Source organism: Cydia amplana, chromosome 17, assembly GCF_948474715.1.
Source record: "Cydia amplana chromosome 17, ilCydAmpl1.1, whole genome shotgun sequence".
In the NCBI taxonomy this organism is placed as follows: domain Eukaryota; kingdom Metazoa; phylum Arthropoda; class Insecta; order Lepidoptera; family Tortricidae; genus Cydia; species Cydia amplana.
Window position 1 is genome coordinate 1825603 of NC_086085.1, and position 19238 is coordinate 1844840.

Here is a 19238-nt window from a genome sequence, read left to right on the forward strand (position 1 = left end):
TCCGACATCTATAGACGCCTTCATCCCTGTGAGCCACCTTTTCCACAGCCAGATGAGCTGATGACGTGTCAGACTCGTTGCTAGATTAGCTATTCACACATTCAGATAAACACTTTTTTGTACTATGCTGCTGGCAAAACAGTATACGGCCCGTCTGACGGCAGACCATTACCGTGGCCAATGGACGCCTCAGAGTCCTTTGTTCCTCACAAATCAAGTCCCTCAAAAAAATCATAAAATACAAAAGAAAACTTACCAATAACAGTCAAATTGACCCTATAATTCCTAGTCGGCGAGTCCACATAGTCTATCCGACATCTATAGACGCCTTCATCCCTGTGAGCCACCTTTTCCACTGCCAGATGAGCTGATGACGTGTCAGACTCGTTGAGAACGAAGTGGGTCCGTGCTCCGAACTCGCCAGCGACCGCCCAGTGGACTGGTGGGCCGTTCCTGAAGTCCACTCTGGAACAAGTTAAAACCAAAGTTATTGAAAAACTTTTCGAGTTTGCTTAACCAAAATTATGCTAGAGTATACAGGGTAACGGTATACAACTGAAAATAAATGAAACACTCAACCATGAGCGATATTATAGGTGTTAGAAGTGCATTGCCAGCCTTTAAGATGAGATTACGCTGTTTTCTTGAAGGTCGTATCGGTCCTAAAAAAACAGGCGACAGTTCCTTCCATATTTTAGCTGTGTAATTAATAAATTGTTTAATTTATTCGAAAAATCTGCCAACGACAATACCACGTAGATTTTTGCTACTATAATTCAATCATCATTTTCAAAAGTACCGTCACTTGAATGTTATATTTAAAAAGTTTAGCCGTGTTAAACGTGCATTAAGTCAAGCATAAGCATAATTAACCATCACCCCGCCTTAAGACCTCCTTAATAACTGAATACAGATCAAAGAGCATACAAAAACAGGTCCCCGTATCTCATCTGTTCCTAATATCTTTGCTTTCAAGCAAATAGCTCGGCTTATTGATTCGGTTCGGCAAAACAGCTTCCTAAGGCTGGTGGGGAGGGGAATGCATCTATGGATATCGATAGTTAATTTTTTATAATTTTTTAATAATTTTTCAAATAAGAAACTTATTTTTGTAAAGGCTCTCTTTATAATTCAAACACTGATGAGAAAGTTGCATTTTATCCACAAGAGTGATAAAGTAATCTAATGCAAATTTGGAGGTCCTAGGTGTTTATATCCCCACACTTTTATTATTCGTGCTTGTGTGTCAAATCGTCATATTATGTGAAAATGTGTTTGTCCACTGTCTTGATGTTTTATAATTAGGAAATAAAAAATAAGAGAAGACCCGAATAACTATTATTTAATAATATGTACGCGCATTAAGATAATAAGGGAACTGGTATTAATAAAAGTGGTTGAAATGCTCATCTTCCGTGAATGTCAAAATCGATGTTGCTGCCCGGATTTTGACATTTGTGGGATTATTTAGCAGGTAATGATCCTCTGCAATTAATACTGCTGCAGGTGTGGTCTCGATTGCTTGTGTAGTCTGAATCCGAATACTTTTAGGGTACTGCTCGATTATCGATATCGACTCTGCCCCGCACTGGTCTAAACAAATATTTTTCTTTTGATTCACTGGCCCGCTGGAGGCCATCCAAGACGGAAGGATTCTTTCACTGTATTGCTTCCTTCCTTTAGGATGTACGGCTTGTTTTAAAATGTGTGACTTACGGAGTCGCTATGTGGTTATATAGATCTGCACAGGAAATGTTTTTGAACAGTATGACAAGCATGGGTTTCAATTTGGGGCAGAGGTGTAGGGTTGGAGCCGGTGTAACTTTATTTGACGTTCATAAGCGCATTGTAATTGTGCCTACTTGAATAAACTATATTTTATCTTTATCTTATCTTAATTCTATTTTCATTTAATTTAAACTAACACGAATTTCACCCATAACTTTAAAACTAACACGGGACTTAAGGCCGAGCCACACCGGCTGCGTGTGCAGCACACTGCGTGGCGTGCGCTGCGTGACGTGCGCAGCACCCCTGTCACACCGGGTGACGCGCACGTCACGCAGCGCACGCCACGCAGTGTGCTGCACACGCCACGCAGGTGCACGCTGCAGCTCAGTCATGCGTGCAGTAAAATAAAATACTCCTGCGACAGTACCTACATCATTATAATTAGTTTTTCTTTTATCACTGAATCCATATTAAAAACCAGCACGCGCACCGACCGAGTTGTAAATAAATACAAGCGAGCTGCGCGTGTACACGCACAGCACCTATGCAGCACCGAGCTGTGCGTGTCCGAACCTGCTCGGTTCGCCCTCTCATAGGGATCGCAGTTAAGTCCTTGCTACACGGTCGCCGACAAGCCTTCTAACCGTCTGTCCTTGGTCTGACCTTGGTCAGTTTTGGTCAAATTTTGTTGGAAACGACTGTCTACACGGTCCGTCCAGACCAAGGCCACGCGGTCTGAGGGGCTTGTCGGCGACCGTGTAGCAAGGGCTTTAAACACAACGTCATCACTGCACGCAACGAAGCGACGTTGCCGCTCCGCTGCGTGGACGCGTGCACGCAGTACGCAGCCGGTTTGTCTCGTCGGAGCTGCGTTGCGTGCAAGTCACGCGTACGCGCACGTCACGCACACGTCACGCAAGCGGTGTGTCCTCTCTTATGTGTTTTCGTATTCTACAACGCAGCGGGACGCGTACGTGTACGTGCACGTCACGCACACGCATCCGGTGTGGCTTGGCCTTAAATCGCGCAACCCGCGCGGCAAGAAGATGTTGATAAAATTCCTCGCCAGTCTGCCTGTGATCAACGAACGTAACGTCACGTTCGAAACCATAAATAAGTAGTTAGTTTTAAAATTGTTTAAATTTTATGCAGTTAATATTTTAATTTTAAAGCTTGGCATTTAATATTGATAGCTTAATATTCCGATAATCATATTTATCAACTATTAGCGTTGTGGGACCCGCGGTAACGCGTGAGACTTGGGTGTTGGTATTTGGGTGGGTGGTTCGAACCTTGGCTCGTAGAATACAATTCATTTTCTTAGAACTTATGTACAAAATATTATGAGAAGAATAATGTTGTAATTGGTCAATGTGGCTAATTCCGTCATAGGGGATATTCCGTCTACCAGACTATATTTCTTTGATTTTCAATCGTAGGAAAAAAACCCATCTGCTTCTGATTGCTGGAACTAAAAGCAATCGATGAATTTATCAATTTTGTTCGTTGTTCGAGAATAACGCTATTTAACGCTAATGACGGAATTAGCCACATTGACCTTAATATATCATAGGTTATTGGAAAATATAAAGCGGATAATGCCTTACTGATGCATATAATATCGACTGGGATAACAGCATAACCGAGCCGCTTTTGGCACGTAGCTGTCGGCCGCGCCGCATACGAATCGCGCTGCGTTTTAACGAACGCCTGCCTTGCTGTAACGCCAATTATGACTACGATTTCGGTGATGAATATCGGGGGGCCTAGCTAAGATGACAATCGTATAGTCCGCTGCAGGGAAAAGGTACTATAGCATTTTTATGCAGTGGAGGTACCTTTTCTCTGCAGCGGATGACTGTACAAACGCCGAACGAAAAATGCTCAGTCGAATTTTGCACATGATTGATTGATTGATTGATTGATCATTTATTTGTCAATAGTCGGTTTACAAAGAGGTCTTAAAACTATAACTAAGTAATATGTAAGTTCCTACATATGGTCTCCACATTGTGCCTAATAACTGGCATACAAAGGAGGGTGGGCAAATTGGCCTAATGACCAATAAGGACAAGCTATATGTCACTGGATAGCTTATTCTAAGTTCTAATACTTCTACTATGGCAGATAGTCCCAAATCTTTGTGTGAAAAAAGTTATCACCGCAAAAAGTAGTGTGAGTTTAAACGTGACTGTATAGTTTTTTCGATACTAAGTTCCTGTTCCTGTTAAACTAGCCTAATTTCACGCGTGCCTATTATGAACAAAATATAATAATTTTAATGACTAAGTGCCGGTTGCACCATCCTCGCTTGACAAACTGATCGTGATCAACGTCACCCGGCGCGTTTCCAACTTTCCATACAACAAAATTTAGCGATCTCTTTAACGATGACAAACAGTTTGGTGCTTGCAACCGACCCTAATTTTTCGTTATCAAATAATTATATACTTAATTAAGTTTAGCTTAATGTTAAACAAATCAAAGCTGTTTCCACTTATTATCAGAAAGCATTGAATGTATTTTAATTACAACATTTTACAACCACAAAACATCACGAATAAACACATTATACATTCAAAACATTAAAATACAAACGCATAAAATGTTAAACTGCATATTTAATTGGCTGAAAACATCGAGAATACGCTGGCAATGCGCCAATATTTTAAAGAAGGATTTAGATATGCATAAATGTATTTCAAATTACAGGGCAATTCGAACGTATAATGATATCAGAATGACATCTAACTGGCCGCGTGCAATCGTTAACGCTCCGTAGCGAACGAAACGCAACTGTCTCTGTCGCACTAGTGCGGAAGAGCGATAGAGACAGACTACCTACGATACGGTACGGAGCGCGGTGTCATTCATGCTACCGTGCATTTTGGTCGTACATGTCCGTACGTGTATTGGCGCGGGAAAGACACAGGAAAACTAAATAACATGATTCAAATATCATTCTGACGTCAGTGCATTCGAGTTGACCTCTTAGCCAAGTCTTCAGGCCTGCGTTCAGGGTGAAAAGCATAAGTCTAATTGATCAATCGTTTTCCTTGGCAAAGTTAAATCTTACAATGCTATAACCGCGAAAATCGAAGTTCGCGAATTGCGGGCATTTTTCTCTGTCACTCCAATTACGCCTTCATTGGAGTAAAAGAGAAAGATCCCCGCGATTTGCGATTTTCGGTTTGCACGGTAGCCCCTCTGGCCACTTTGAACGTGCACTGATATCAAACCGATATTATAATGGAATCATATCAGTTAGTTGTCTGTCATTCACGCGTTCATTTCGCTTAGACTGGCCCGCACAAGTTTGTACACATGTTTCAAATATCATTTTGATGTCAGTGTGGGTTCGAATAGGCCTGTAAGTTTCAAGTTAAAACTAGAATATTCAGTTATTCTAAGTTAATGCACAAAATGTCTAGACTGGATGAAATTGTTTACGCAGATTTTTTGGCAACACCAAGTATTTGGATGTCTCTAAGCTTAAGTACATTCAACATTTCAGATTACTTTCTTAAGGTAATTTCTCTGTATATATAAATAGTTGTAAACACAAGCTTAACGTTCTTAGCATAAAGTTCAGTTTTAGGTGTTTAAAAGAATCAGATACGAGGTTGATGACGTTATTATTTTGAATATCGTTGAAGAAAGCGTTTGTATGGTAATTTCACTTGAAGCAGTGCAATAGTCTGGGTTTTATCTAGTCTTTGTTTAAATTCATTTAATGAATTCGGAAAAAATAGGATTATAGCTGGTCAACCAAATCTTGTCAGTAAAAAAAGGCGCGAAATTCAAATTTTCTATGGGACGATATCCCTTCGCGCCTACATTTTTCAAATTTGCCGCCTTTTTCTACTGTCAAGATCTGGTTGACCAAGTATATATACTTACCACACGATGATGATTGATAAATACTATTGTATATCCTCTATATACCGGTCCTTAAACTATCTCTAGGTACCTGCTAAGTTTTCTCTAAATCGGTTCAGCGGTTTAAGTGTGAAGAGGTAATAGACAGACGGACAGACAGAGGTACTTTGTTGTACCTGTACCTGTGTTTGTGGTACCTGTGTTGTGTACAATAAAGTGATTACTAAAGTGTCATTCAATAGAACTTGCTAACTATGTAAACAAACCGCCATACTAAAATTGACACTGAATGTCAATTTACTAGTAACTTTTGTTTACATAGTTAGCAAGTTCTATTGAATGATACTTTACTACTACTACTACTTTCGCACTTATAAGTGTTGAGGTAGAGAGCTGTTGTTGAAACGTATTTGCTATTTCCTCTTAGACAAACAGCGAAAAATGCAAAATATGCACTTCCATAATATGCACAATACGGTGCATGGTGTTTTCATCTCCCGATCCCGACTCAGGATATTAAACAACATCCACTTAGCGGATTAACAAACACTGCTCAATCTTCGTTGGTAAATATAATGTATACATGTTGGCTGTTAAAAGGGAAGAATACTACCTAGGTACAGTCAGCAGCAATAGTTGCTAAGCGGGCGAGGTGTTCAAAATAATCGTGATGCGACTCCTTGTTTTTTAGTACCTACGTTATTTATACAATAAAACAATAGGTTTATAAAGGTTATTTTTTTACTATTTGCATTTAAAAAAATTAAAATGTCCTAAACATAAAATATATTATTCTGAAGCGACCAACATGAAAATCAAAGTGATTTGTTAAGGTTTAGTTAGTGAAAACTATTCTCCCGAAATGGAAATTTCATAAAAAAAAACAACGGGTTGCACTCAGGGAGTGCCGGCAGAAGTGAAAACTCAATCACTAGGTGCTGCAAAATGTCTGCAGCACTATGTATAATTGAGGTTAACGCCATCTAGCATTATTTCGTCGCATTACTTGAAACCCCTAAGCACATCACTGTTAGTACTCGAGTTATATTAATACCAGTTAGATCGAAACTCACTAGATGGCATTTAAATCAATAAAGAAAAACTCAATGACACTGAAGTAACAGTTTTTCGATCCGGTCACGTGACCGTCTTACGTCTTATGGTCACGTGACACCTGTTACGAGTTTAACATTTTTTCCCCATCACAAAAAGTGCACAGCGCCGCTAAAGAAGTTTTCACTTCAAAAATACCAATTGTCATTCATTAGCTATTCTTCCCTCTTAACATAACGCATAGAGTCTGTGCGGAAAGAGAAGAGTCGTGGAATGTATGGGGCCCAATACATTACACGACTCTTCTCTTTCCGAACAGACCCTAAGAGCGTTTCCACATTGTCCGAACCCGTATAAAATAAATAAATATTATAATGGGACATTCTTACACAAATTGACTAACAGGCCAACTCGAACGAGCAACTGATATCAAACTGATATTTGAATCATATTGGAATCATACACACCACACACACACACACAGCTATTGACACGGACAGACTAACAGGCGTATACTGATTTTAAACTTATGAATTAGATCTGGATTAGATATGGATCGGATCTGTCACGTGTCAAAAGTGACGTTTTTGGTTGAAGAAATGTCTTTGGCGTCAAACGTATACGATCCCTTTTTTAGCGTCGGAGGTTAAATAATTAAGTGTCGGACGCCTCGGCCCGGACCCGGACCGGTTTAGCGTGAGTCATTTATAGAGGTTATTATAAGACCAAAGTTTTGTAAATAGCTCATTTTTATTACAGAATTTTCTTTATCAGACAAAGTATTTCCAACTACTAGTAAGTATTTACAACTAAGATATTTCCAACAATGTTATATGCAACTCTTTCGACAATTCACTCCAATAAAATTACACGGTACATAACCTTTGCACTTTGAATTAATTTATCCGAATGCCTTCGCTACACTAACTTCATAAAAAGAGCGAAAATAAACAAAAACAAACCTTAATATCTCCAAAATACGGTTCTTAATTAAAGAACAAGATTTCTCAATGCACTCCTTACAGTTTCCATAAAGAAGTAGATAAATTGCGGGACAGTCCTGCAAATGCTGGGGTGACCATAAATTCCCGAATACTTTATCTTTATTTTGCATAAATAGCGAAATATGACTTGCATGAGGCATAAAATTGCGATGGAAATTTTAGGATACAACATTTTTTAAGAATTCTTTAGAAAAATATTCAATAAGTCTGGCATATTTTGGAGATTAATTTGATATAGCGTTAAATACGGAGTATTAAAGTATGTTTTAAAGATCGTTAAAAAATGAGAATTGGATATATTTAAATATTAATTCAACAAGCTAAGCAACAACAAGGCACGCCTATACAAGCCACAATTTTAATGGGTCATTCTCTCATTTCGTGCAAATCGGTGAGATTCTCTCGATTTGTAATTTTTGTTTTAAATGGTAAACTTTTGAGTTTCGTCAATTTGTGGATTCATTTATTAACATTTTTCTGCTAAAGGCACCTTTGTAACGTTATTACTTTTCATTTAATAAGGCTACTGGTAATGAACTACGCGCTGGTAATGAATTCGGCCGAGATGGTAATTTTATCAGTGGACGGTAATGAAACAAACTTATGAAATCGAACATATTCTATGTATATAAATATGTATTTATCTATATACGTATGTATATCGTCGCCTAGCACCCATAGTACAAGCTTTGCTTAGTTTGGGGCTAGGTTGATCTGTGTAAGATGTCCCCCAATATTTATTTATTTATTTATTTATTATTTATATAAAAAACTGTATTTCAAGAAAATTAACACCAATTAAAATCAACAATATTAAAAACATGTGTCTTAAGCACTGCGGAGATGATCAAACCGACTTGACATACACTTGGAGTTGACAATCTCAACTTATAATGTTCAAGCTAGATGGTACATTCACCATTTACTTATCATCATTATAAGTCGAGATTGTTAACCCCAAGTGTTTGTTAAGTCGGTTTGATCATCTGCGCACCATATCACATAAAACATAGTTTTCAAATTTTCAAAAATTAGCATAGACAAAATATATTTAAATCATTCGCGTTTTGTACCTATGTAATTTTTTTTTATCGTTTTAACCCTATAGTGTGGGGTGTCGTCGGATAGGTCTTTAAAAATAAATAGGAGTTTGCAAACAACATTTTTTGATAAAGTCAATCAATTCGGAAATAATAATTTAGAAAGAATAAAAAACGGTTATTCCTTCTAACTTTTGAAAAATCGATCCAAAAAATATGGAAAAAAATCATAAAAATAGTGCTTAATAAACTCATTCAAACAAAATTAAAGCGAACTTGATAAGTTAAGCCGTTTATGAGTTATCGCTAAAAGTCTTCCCTTCTTATTTTATTTAAAAGCCTGGCAAACCTTATTTGTGACCGGATTTTCGCAAGCAACCCTATAACCACATAATAGTGACCGGAAAAAGATAGGCAACCTAGTTGATTTATATTGTACAAGTTGTATACTTTCCATTGGAACTTATTTCGTTTGTCAGACAGATCGGTGAAATTTGAAGAAAAAAATTTTTTTTTTCAAAAAATAATTAAACATAGTTTTGACCATATTTCTTTAAGCAACCCTATTTATTTATGTTCAGGAATATATTTTCTTTCATAATATGTAAGTTTCATCCGTCAGACATATCGGTGAAGGTCGACCATCTTAGACTACAAAGGCTCCCCGGTTGGGCTCCCCTATTATCATATACAGTTTTAAATGTTTATAACAACGTAATATTTATAATAACTAAGCCTCTTTCCATTAAATGCACTGCCTCGAATATATTATCATTACCTTCTTAAGTCATTCATTACCTTTCCCAGTAAAATTAGAAGGAAAAGAAGTGAATGAAACCGATATGAATGAAGTTTTGGAAGTTTTTGTCGCCTACATCAGTTGGCATCAGACCTTAATTTTGCAGAATAAACCATCTGAAAGGGGACACTAAAACACTTCATTACGTATAATTATAATAATGTACACTTGCTACTTACTGTATAAATCACGCGATGGCGATGAAGACTAACGAGAACCACACTCCTTCCCGACCCGAGAGATCGTATATATTTTCGCTAACAGCGGCACACGGGCGTCCGCTACGAGATCACGCGGCCAACTGACTGACGAACAATGTGTTGCATCGGCGGTAGGCGCTATATACCCTCGCTATATAGCAAAATATAGCTAATCTATTTCTCGCGTCGGTAATGAAGAAATTACTTGAACCATACACTTATAAGGCTGTATAGTTTTTATTATTTATTTCTAGCTTCTAATATTATACGATTTAAAACATAACTAAATAAGTCATTTATTGAACAAACAACGAATTTTCTATTTGTAGTATCTTAAGGTTAAAATGTAGGTCAAAGTTATATCTTCACGCGTTACATGTAGAGATGAATGAAAAAATTGGGTGTTAATTATACATATAAAGAAAATACATATCTTTTTAGAATTGTTCATTGGAGAGACATATACTTTAGGCCCTATGTTACAACCTTGCATTAACAGATATTTGAAAACGCCACCACATTTTTGGTAAATTTCCGAAAACACCGATTTGCACGAAATGCGAGAACGACCCATATACTTGTTAATTTCGGTTTAATATCATTTTTGCTTTTTAACAAGCTTTTTAACAAGCTTTTTTTTATTATTAGGTCGACCTGTATGTAACTATGTAATGGATTCTTGAAAGTTAAATTTGATCCACTTCCCGGTTTCCGATTGAGCTGAAATTTTGCATACACATGTAAGTCAGGTGACAATGCAATATTATAGAGACAGGAGGTGGCCATAGGAACTCTGTGATGAAACAACGCAACCTAATTTTGTTAGGGGTTTTTAGAATTGTCTCGATGAGTATTAGTTGTCTGTCGTAAGAAAAGTACAGTCAGCGATAAAAGCTTGTACCAAAAATGAAATTTTTGACAAAAACTTATTACGATTCGGATATTTGGGAATTTCTACAAGATGACTTTGGGCGTCTATAGGGTGGCCAAAAAATACGTTGACAAATATTTTTACTGCGCATATGATGTATAAACGTTTGCGTTTTTGTATCAAAGTCAAAGGAAAATATTTCGAAGACAATACGTTTAGTTTCAGTTAAATTATTGCGCTCCGGTTCTTTGAATACATTGTCAAGTAGCAGGTTACTTAAGACCAGTTTACAACATAATAGAATTAGGTCATGTCGACTTCAATGAAAGCTTGTTAAGCATGCATCCACTTCATTAGAATAGTAAAATGCAGTTCTAAAGTCCTAATTCTGACATCATAAATTATATTTCCATCTTTTGGTGTATATTGTAAAATTACCCATTGGTTCAACTGTTTTTATATAAGTAATGAAAACTTTCACAATCTCCCCCTATAAAAAAGTGGTACCTATTTGTTTACGAAAAGTTTTGATTAATTACCTAAATAAATAAATATTATAGGACATTCTTACACAGATTGACTAAGTCCCACAATAAGCTCAAGAAAGCTTGTGTTGTGGATACTCAGACAACGATATATATAATATACAAATACATGAATACAATAGAAAACACCCAAGACTCAGGAACAAATAGGTATCTGTACTCGTCACACATAAATAAATGCCCTTACCGGTATTCGAACCCAGGACTATCGGCTTCACAGGCAGAGTCACTGCCCACTAGGCCAGACCGGTCGTCAAATTCGTCGTTTGATTGCCTAAAATAACATGTTATACGTCAAATATCTTGCGTGGCATTACAATATTTAACGTTGTCAAGTTGCGTGCAGTAAAGTTGAGTCGCTCGCTCGCGTCACAATACAAGTGGGGCAATTTTTCAGCTTTCTATTCTATAGTTATTCTTGTTCATTACTGTATCTACTCACTCAGTTATGAGAGTGCATGTCCTAACTTCGTAACTGCTACTGCACTAACAATATACCTAAATTATATTGGAAATAGTTACACTTCGGTATCAGAGGAAAATGGTGTTGTTCAAAATAGTAGTCTGCCGTAAACTTGCCAGGCAGCTTATTAGTCTTATTACTTGAAACTTCACAATGAGTTAGAATAAGTATTTGCACGATATGGCATACTGAAACATGCTGAGTTGATCTGATTTTTTTTTTTTGCTTTATGCTTGTTATACACTACCTTACTTAAGTATTGTTTTAAAGCGTTTTGTACAGTCGACGACGTCAAAAATATGTGTTTACATTTTTTGCCTTAATCACAAATGAGTAGGCTACAAAAATATAAACATATCTTTGACGTCGACTGTATGTCTACTTAATCTACATTAATAAGTTATAATTTTAAAGCGAAAATTTTAAATTGTGTAAACATCTGATCTTGTCAATAAATACTAATAATTAATAATATTATGTCCTATGATTTCTACAAATGCGTGGACATCCTACTGTCCATAAAATATCGTCAAGTACTTTTAACTTAATCACCAAATAAAAATCATATTAAATCAAACAGCTATCTACAATTTCATTTTAATAACACGACCCTCTCTTCGCCTATCGAGTAAGTTAATGACCACTAAACCTACTAAATCTATCGCCCTAACGAAGGCATCAAATTCTTCTGGCAAGTGAAGCCTCTTGGCACCACGCCAGCGCCTGACTTAGCGGCAATCACCTAATCCTAAGGGAGCTACATTGACTATCAAGCTTGTAAAGTGTTTAACACGCTGTGTAGGAATATTAGCATGAAAGTGTTCTTCATTAAAAACTTAAATAAAATGCTCATCGGCCAAAGCTAGGCGTGGCCAGGCGTGTCTCACTCCGCGATTTCGTCGCTTTGCTACAGGTAGCTAAAAGTACATCCGTTCGGCCCCAATTTTGGGGAAAGCCATAAGCCGCGCGTGGCGCTGTCGCCACCTAGCGGCCATATCTGTGCTGATCGTAACACGCGTTTTTGTTAGAGAGTGAGTCTTCTGTACTTAGTAGGTACTATTATTTATTCTGTGGCGTGGCTTACTCCGCGATTTTGTCGCGTCGCTACAAGTACCTACAAGTACATGCGGTCCACACCAAATTTGGTGTCTAGCCATTACATCGTACAGCACTACAGTCCCCATGACAGTTCATTTTTATGTGGAGTAACTGTCACCTAAAATGTTTCCAAAAAAACATTTTTTGGAAGTTTATCACTATAATATATTTAGAAATGTTACATTTAAGTAATAAAAACATATTTAATTACTGTTTAATGTTTTTTTTTAATTAAGCCCAAACAAAAGAGACCTTGAGTAACTGTCGTAGGGACCATCATTTGACGAGAGAGGACAATCAACAGAAAATGTGAATAAATTAGGATATTAAAAATTAAAAAACACGACTGCAGTTTAAAATCGAACTGAAAAGCTAAAAATAATTTTTAGTTATGTTAGGTACTCAACTTAATGAATGTAAAATACAATATAAGTGTTCAGTCCGGGTCATAAACAGCAAACGGAAAAGTTTAGGCTCATTTAGGATCGTGACTGTACCTGCATATTTTATTTCTATTGCAGTCGGGGACCTTGATATATTGAAATTTTCCCATTCACAGGTCCCCGACTGCAATCGAAATAAAATATACAGGTACAGTCACGATCCTAAATGAGCCTAAACTTTTCCGTTTGCTGTTTATGACCAGGACTGAACACTTATATTGTATTTTACATTCATTAAGTTGAGTACCTAACATAACTAAAAATTATTTTTAGCTTTTCAGTTCGATTTTAAACTGCAGTCGTGTTTTTTAATTTTTAATTAATTTATTTTATTTTATACATTTTAGTGACCATACAAACCAACCACATTTTTTATGATTTAAGGAAATTTAGTTGCTTGAAAGAGCTTTCATCATGTTGATCTTTGATATGTTAGCATAAAACGTGCTTAAATACCTAAATAGGTCGGACTCAAAAACCAGACGTATTTAAAAGTGCTATGGCTTAATATCTCTGTAACTACATAATTATTTCCTATTAGTTGGCTTTCGGCCTTCGCAATTAAGATACTTGGGGAAGCTGCAGAATGCGTGCACCTTTCTTACGCTCCGGGCCTTCGGCCCTACGCGAAGCTCGGCCTTCGGCCTTCGCAATTAAGATACTTGGGGAAGCTGCAGAAAGCATGCACCTTTCTTACGATCCGGGCTTTCGGCGCTACGCGAAGCTCGGCCTTCGCGATTGAGAAACTTGGGGAAGTTACATAAAGGGTGCACCTTTCTTACGCTCCGGGTCTTCGGCCCTACGCGAAGCTCGGCCTTCGGCCGTCGCAATTAAGATACTTGGGAAAGCTGCAGAAAGCATGCACCTTTCTTACGCTCCGGGCCTTCGGCCCTACGCGAAGCACGGCCTTCGGCCTTCGCGATTGAGAAACTTGGGGAAGTTACATAAAGCGTGCACTTTTCTTACGCTCCGGGTCTTCGGCCCTACGCGAAGCTCGGCCTTCGGCCTTCGCAATTAAGATACTTGGGAAAGCTGCAAAAACCGTGCACCTTTCTTACTCTCCGGGCCTTTGACCCTACGCGAAGCTCGGCCTTCAGCCTTCGCAATTAAGGAACTTGGGGAAGCTGCAAAAACCATGCACCTTTCTTACGCTCCGGGCCCTCGGCCCTACGCGAAGCTCGGCCTTCTCGATTGGGACACTTGGGGAAGCTACAAAGAGCGTGCACCTTTCTTACGCTTCGGGCCTTCGGCCCTACGCGAAGCTCGGCCTTCGCCCTTCGCAATTAAGATACTTGGGGAAGCTGCAGAAAGCATGCACCTTTCTTACGCTCCGGGCCATCGGCCCTACGAGAAGCTCGGCCTTCGGCCTTCGCGATTGAGAAACTTGGGGAAGATACATAAAGCATGTACCTTTCTTACGCTCCGGGTCTTCGGCCCTACGCGAAACTCGGCCTTCGGCCTTCGCAATTAAGAAGCTACAGAGAGCGTGCACCTTTCTTACGCTCCGGGCCTTTGACCCTACGTGAAGCTCGGCCTTCGGCCTTCGCAATTGAGGAACTTGGGGAAGCTGCAAAAACCATGCACCTTTCTTACGCTCCGGGCCTTCGGCCCTACGCGAAGCTGGGCCTTCGGCCTTCGCGATTGGGAATCTTGGGGAAGCTACAGAGAGTGTGCACCTTGCTTACGCTCTGGGCCTTCGGCCCTACGCGAAGCTCGGCCTTCGGCCTTCGCAATTGAGTTATTGGGGAAGCTGCAAAAACCGTGCACCTTTCTTACGCTCCGGGCCTTCGGCCCTACGCGAAGCTCGGCCTTCGGCCTTCGCAATTAAGATACTTGGGGAAGATACAGGAAGCACGCACCTGCCTTACGCTTCGGACCGTCGGCCATATGCGGAGTTCGGCCTTCGGCCTTCGTAATTAAAATACTTTAAGTTGCAGGAAGAGCCCATCTATCTCAAGCTCCCAGTTTTTGCCCCCTACGCGGAGCTCGGCCTTCGTAATTAATATTCTTGGGAAATTTGGAAGCGCGCACCGAGCCTGTCTTATGCTCCGGGCCTTCAACCCTACGCGGAGCTCGGCTTTCGACCTTTGCAATTTGAATACTCGGGGAAGTTGCAGGAAGAGCCCATCTGCCGTACGCTCCGGGCCGTCATCCCTACGTAGAGCTCGGCCTTCGGTCTGACACTTTTACACCTTGTTCCGTCAAAGTGGGTGCAGAGTTATATCTGAAGACGGACTCTACAATCTCAGACTCTCTACAAAGAACTTTTACACTTTTCTATTCCTTTAGCGCAATTTAGAACATATTGGCTTGGTTTCAAAACAAGTAAAATATGATTAATATAATACCTACCTATGTATAATTTTTTTTATGATCAGCGGTCAAGCCACTTCCTTTGAATATCCCAACAATAGGATAATATTTGGTTTTATAAGATTAGCTTTTCTTAACATATTTTATGAATTCTTACTTTCTCGAAATTAGACTTAAACCCTCATATTGTATATATATTATTGATCGTCTTTCAAAGCGCTTCATTTTGATGCCCTACTCGATGGGTTTGCAAGATATTTTTTTATAAATGTTTCGCAATATGGCGTATTTAGTCCGCCATATTGTTTTTATAATGACGTCATATAGCCTATGTCACTCGGGATGACGTAAGGATTCTAATGATACATCATACATCTAAATCGGTTCAGGCATTTAGCTGCTAGGGTGGAACAAAGAAACTTACATACCCACAAACATGAACGCTGAAAACAATACACTCCTTTTTTTGGGCAGTCGTGTAAAAAAATAAAGTAACAGGAAGTACCAAATAAATAGATTAGTTTTTGTTGTTGTTAACAAAATATTTTTGAACGAAATCATTAGGTACTTACCTAATTCGTCGGTGCGAATAAAAAAATCGCTATGTGTTTTTTTACGATTTTTTGATTTTGGCATATTTTAATTCCTTTTTCAATTTCCCGTCGACCTATTCAATATTTTTTTTATATCTATATTAGTTTTGAAAATAACTAACAAAATTTGTACAAAAAAATAGCTATGTGATTTTTTTTGCACATAACGAAATTAAATGCCTTGTTTTCCGTCAAAGGGTGATGGCGATAATGTTGCACATGGCAATTTATTGACCCTAAAATCCGATGTGTATCATTTCTCGTGCTACGTTACCTTGGCAACAAATCGCTATGTGTAAACTTCACACATGACGATTTTAAGTGAACCAAATTTAAGTCGCTATGTAGCAAAATTCTGGTTAAAATAATTTATAATTATTGTAAAAATTTACGAAAACAACTGTTTATTTTCTGCATAAGTATCATGTAAAAACCATTGATCTACCAGAAAAAAAATACAGGTGCAACAAATATATTACAGACAGGAAAATAAACAGTTTTTTTTTGTCTCCTGTAAAGTAGCTAAAAAATACATGGCGATTTTTTTATTCGCACCGACGCTATGCAGAAACCATGTCAACTTTTTTTACGAATAAGTAAGCCTTTCTTTCATATTTATTTTATAATAACCAATAGCATTATTATATCCCCTGACCTATATAGGTACACTGTTAAAATAACATTTAGCATTGCTATCAGTAAAATATTTGATGTAAATATTACACGCAAACCACTGAATATATAAAAAAAGCGTGAATGTTCTCACTTTGATGCAGATACCGATTTCAAACAAAACATTCAGTTTTATCTCACAAATATGACGTAAATTGAAGCGTCAGCATTATAACCTAACCAAAATCAGTTGGACTATAGATTGGATTACATTTTATATTAATGACGGGCCTTTATTTGCTGGCCGGTTAATATCGAATGTTTTATTTTCTGTTGCTCACTGGCGTTTACAATTCGAGTAAAAAATGTATTATTGGCGCTTATTTCAGTACCTACATGTGTTCGATTTACTAATTGGATGAGAGTGATTTTCAGTGGAAAATACAATTAATAAAACGTTACAATATTTCATGTTACTTTGTATTGTTACAATCGTTTATCCTTACGGAAGCGAAAGAAAAAATACTTTGAAGTCTGAACAATTAAGAAAATATTGGACAAATTCACAAATCGACTGGAAATCTAATAAGGCTTGTGTTGTGGGTACAAATGTAATACTTACATATAAAAAATCTATAACCCATGAACAAATATTCGTGATAAACACACAAGTTAAAGTCCTTACCGGATTAGAAATTACTATGTTCTGAACCTCGAAAATACCTTTGAGGCTTTCACTAGACGATAGTAATCATACTTAGGTCTCTTAACAGTCTTCGCACGTACAGAAAGGTATTGCGATTTTTATAATACAAGTCGCTTACTCACAGTGCACGCCTAAGATCAGTAGTATTGTCAAATACCTAAGAGGTTGGTTCATTTGCCTGCAACTATTAAATACAAAGTCGTTCCTCCAAAATTAAACGTCATCTTGTGAACGAAACTGGAGTTATCTCCAAGCGCCGAACAAAATGGGTAAAATTGGGACCTGCTTCTAAATAACTTTTAAATAGATGGCGCTGTGGAATCCGAAACCACAGAATAAGTAATAGTATTACCGAAACTATGAACCAATCGCCGAACGAAAGGATGGAATTGTGACGATCGGACCAATCGCAACGGACCAACGCGGTCCGTTGGTGACGCCAACTTGCAATACCCTGAATATTGAAGGAAGGAATATTATAGTTAGACGTTGTTTAATTCGTTGATGATGATGATGTCATCATTTTATTATTATCCAGTCCTTTTTAGTTCTGCTCCCATTATCTAAAAAAAGGACTCAATATACGACTCAAACGACATTACAGTCTTGTAAGAGAAAAGTTTAGTAAAACCGAATTAAATTATGTTAACACAGGTCAATTCGAACGTACTTACACTGACATCGGAATAATATTTGAATCATTGTTATTAAGTTATCGCGCGTCTCGTCCGCGTCAATTGTACGGACAAGTACTAGCGAAATGCACCATAACTGAATGAAATTCGTTAGATCTCATTCTGATATCAGTGTACATTCGAATTGGCCTGTCATTCTCAGTTCTCAACAACATCATCTTCAAAATCCTTGTTATACAGTTTACGTTTTATCATTAACACTATTGCCATACTGCTTTTCATTGGCCACTGTGTCAATCCTCGGAACATGATCCAAATAGTACTGCAAGGATCCCAGGACTGTCCCTAATTGAATCGACACAGGAAATAGAAACAGCTTAGGATGTCTACGAGTATGAACTTTCTAGGACTTTGGTAACATGACCATGATTTAGCAATGGAAATGGTGTATTTAAGAATCAAACGAACAGATAATTAAGAATAAGAATTATAATATTTTATTTGCGATGAATATTACCAGGTACATCGGTGTTTATGCGATAGGTAGTAGGTTTCATGTTTAACCATAAATGGTATGCAAAATATGTAAAACACTTATAAACTATCACGCAAAACATATAAAAATAATGTCTCTATTTATAATATATTAATTATTAATGTTGTATGACGTCTAATTTCCTGATATGTACTTAGAAAATGCTAGGACAGACACCGTTATTTGTTCTGATGATATTTTAGTTCCTAGCACACGCACGTACCTACAGGTGTAGGTAACTATAAAATGTATGTAGCTTTTTGGCATTCACGGGCAATACTAATGTCTTTAGTATTTACCTTAGCACTGCAGTAACGGGTTAACTTTAACCCTCCACTGCCAGTAGTCGAGGCACCTGGCGCGTTGCCAACCGCGCGATGTTAACGTGCGCGATTTATGACCGATGTCATTGTAGTTTTTTGACTGCACTATGAATTTTATTAATAATTAGTACTGTTTTGTGGCTTCAGATCTTTATACTATACTTTATAGTAATTGAAAACGGGACATATTTAAGATAATTTATCATAAAAAAATATACCATTATCATTGTTATTGAATATCTATATAATCCTTATGTTCAACATTCCCGATATAGGATGTCATTTTATTTATTTTACTGCACTATGAATTTTATTTGGCTAAGTATAAGGTTTTCTTCTTTTAATATGTCTACTACACTCAAGATCAATAGAAAACGGGTCAGTTTGTAAAGAGT

The 19238-nt window shown here is 37.8% G+C and overlaps 1 protein-coding gene across 1 annotated transcript in view; it reads right to left on the reverse strand.

The window, feature by feature from the left end:
* Positions 1 to 19238, reverse strand: part of LOC134655752 (nephrin-like) — a 102345-nt gene that overhangs the window by 30775 nt on the left and 52332 nt on the right. Inside the window, exon 3 of the mRNA XM_063511218.1 lies at positions 257 to 465. Coding sequence (XP_063367288.1) covers positions 257 to 465 — 209 coding nt within the window. The remainder of the gene's footprint in view (positions 1 to 256; positions 466 to 19238) is intronic.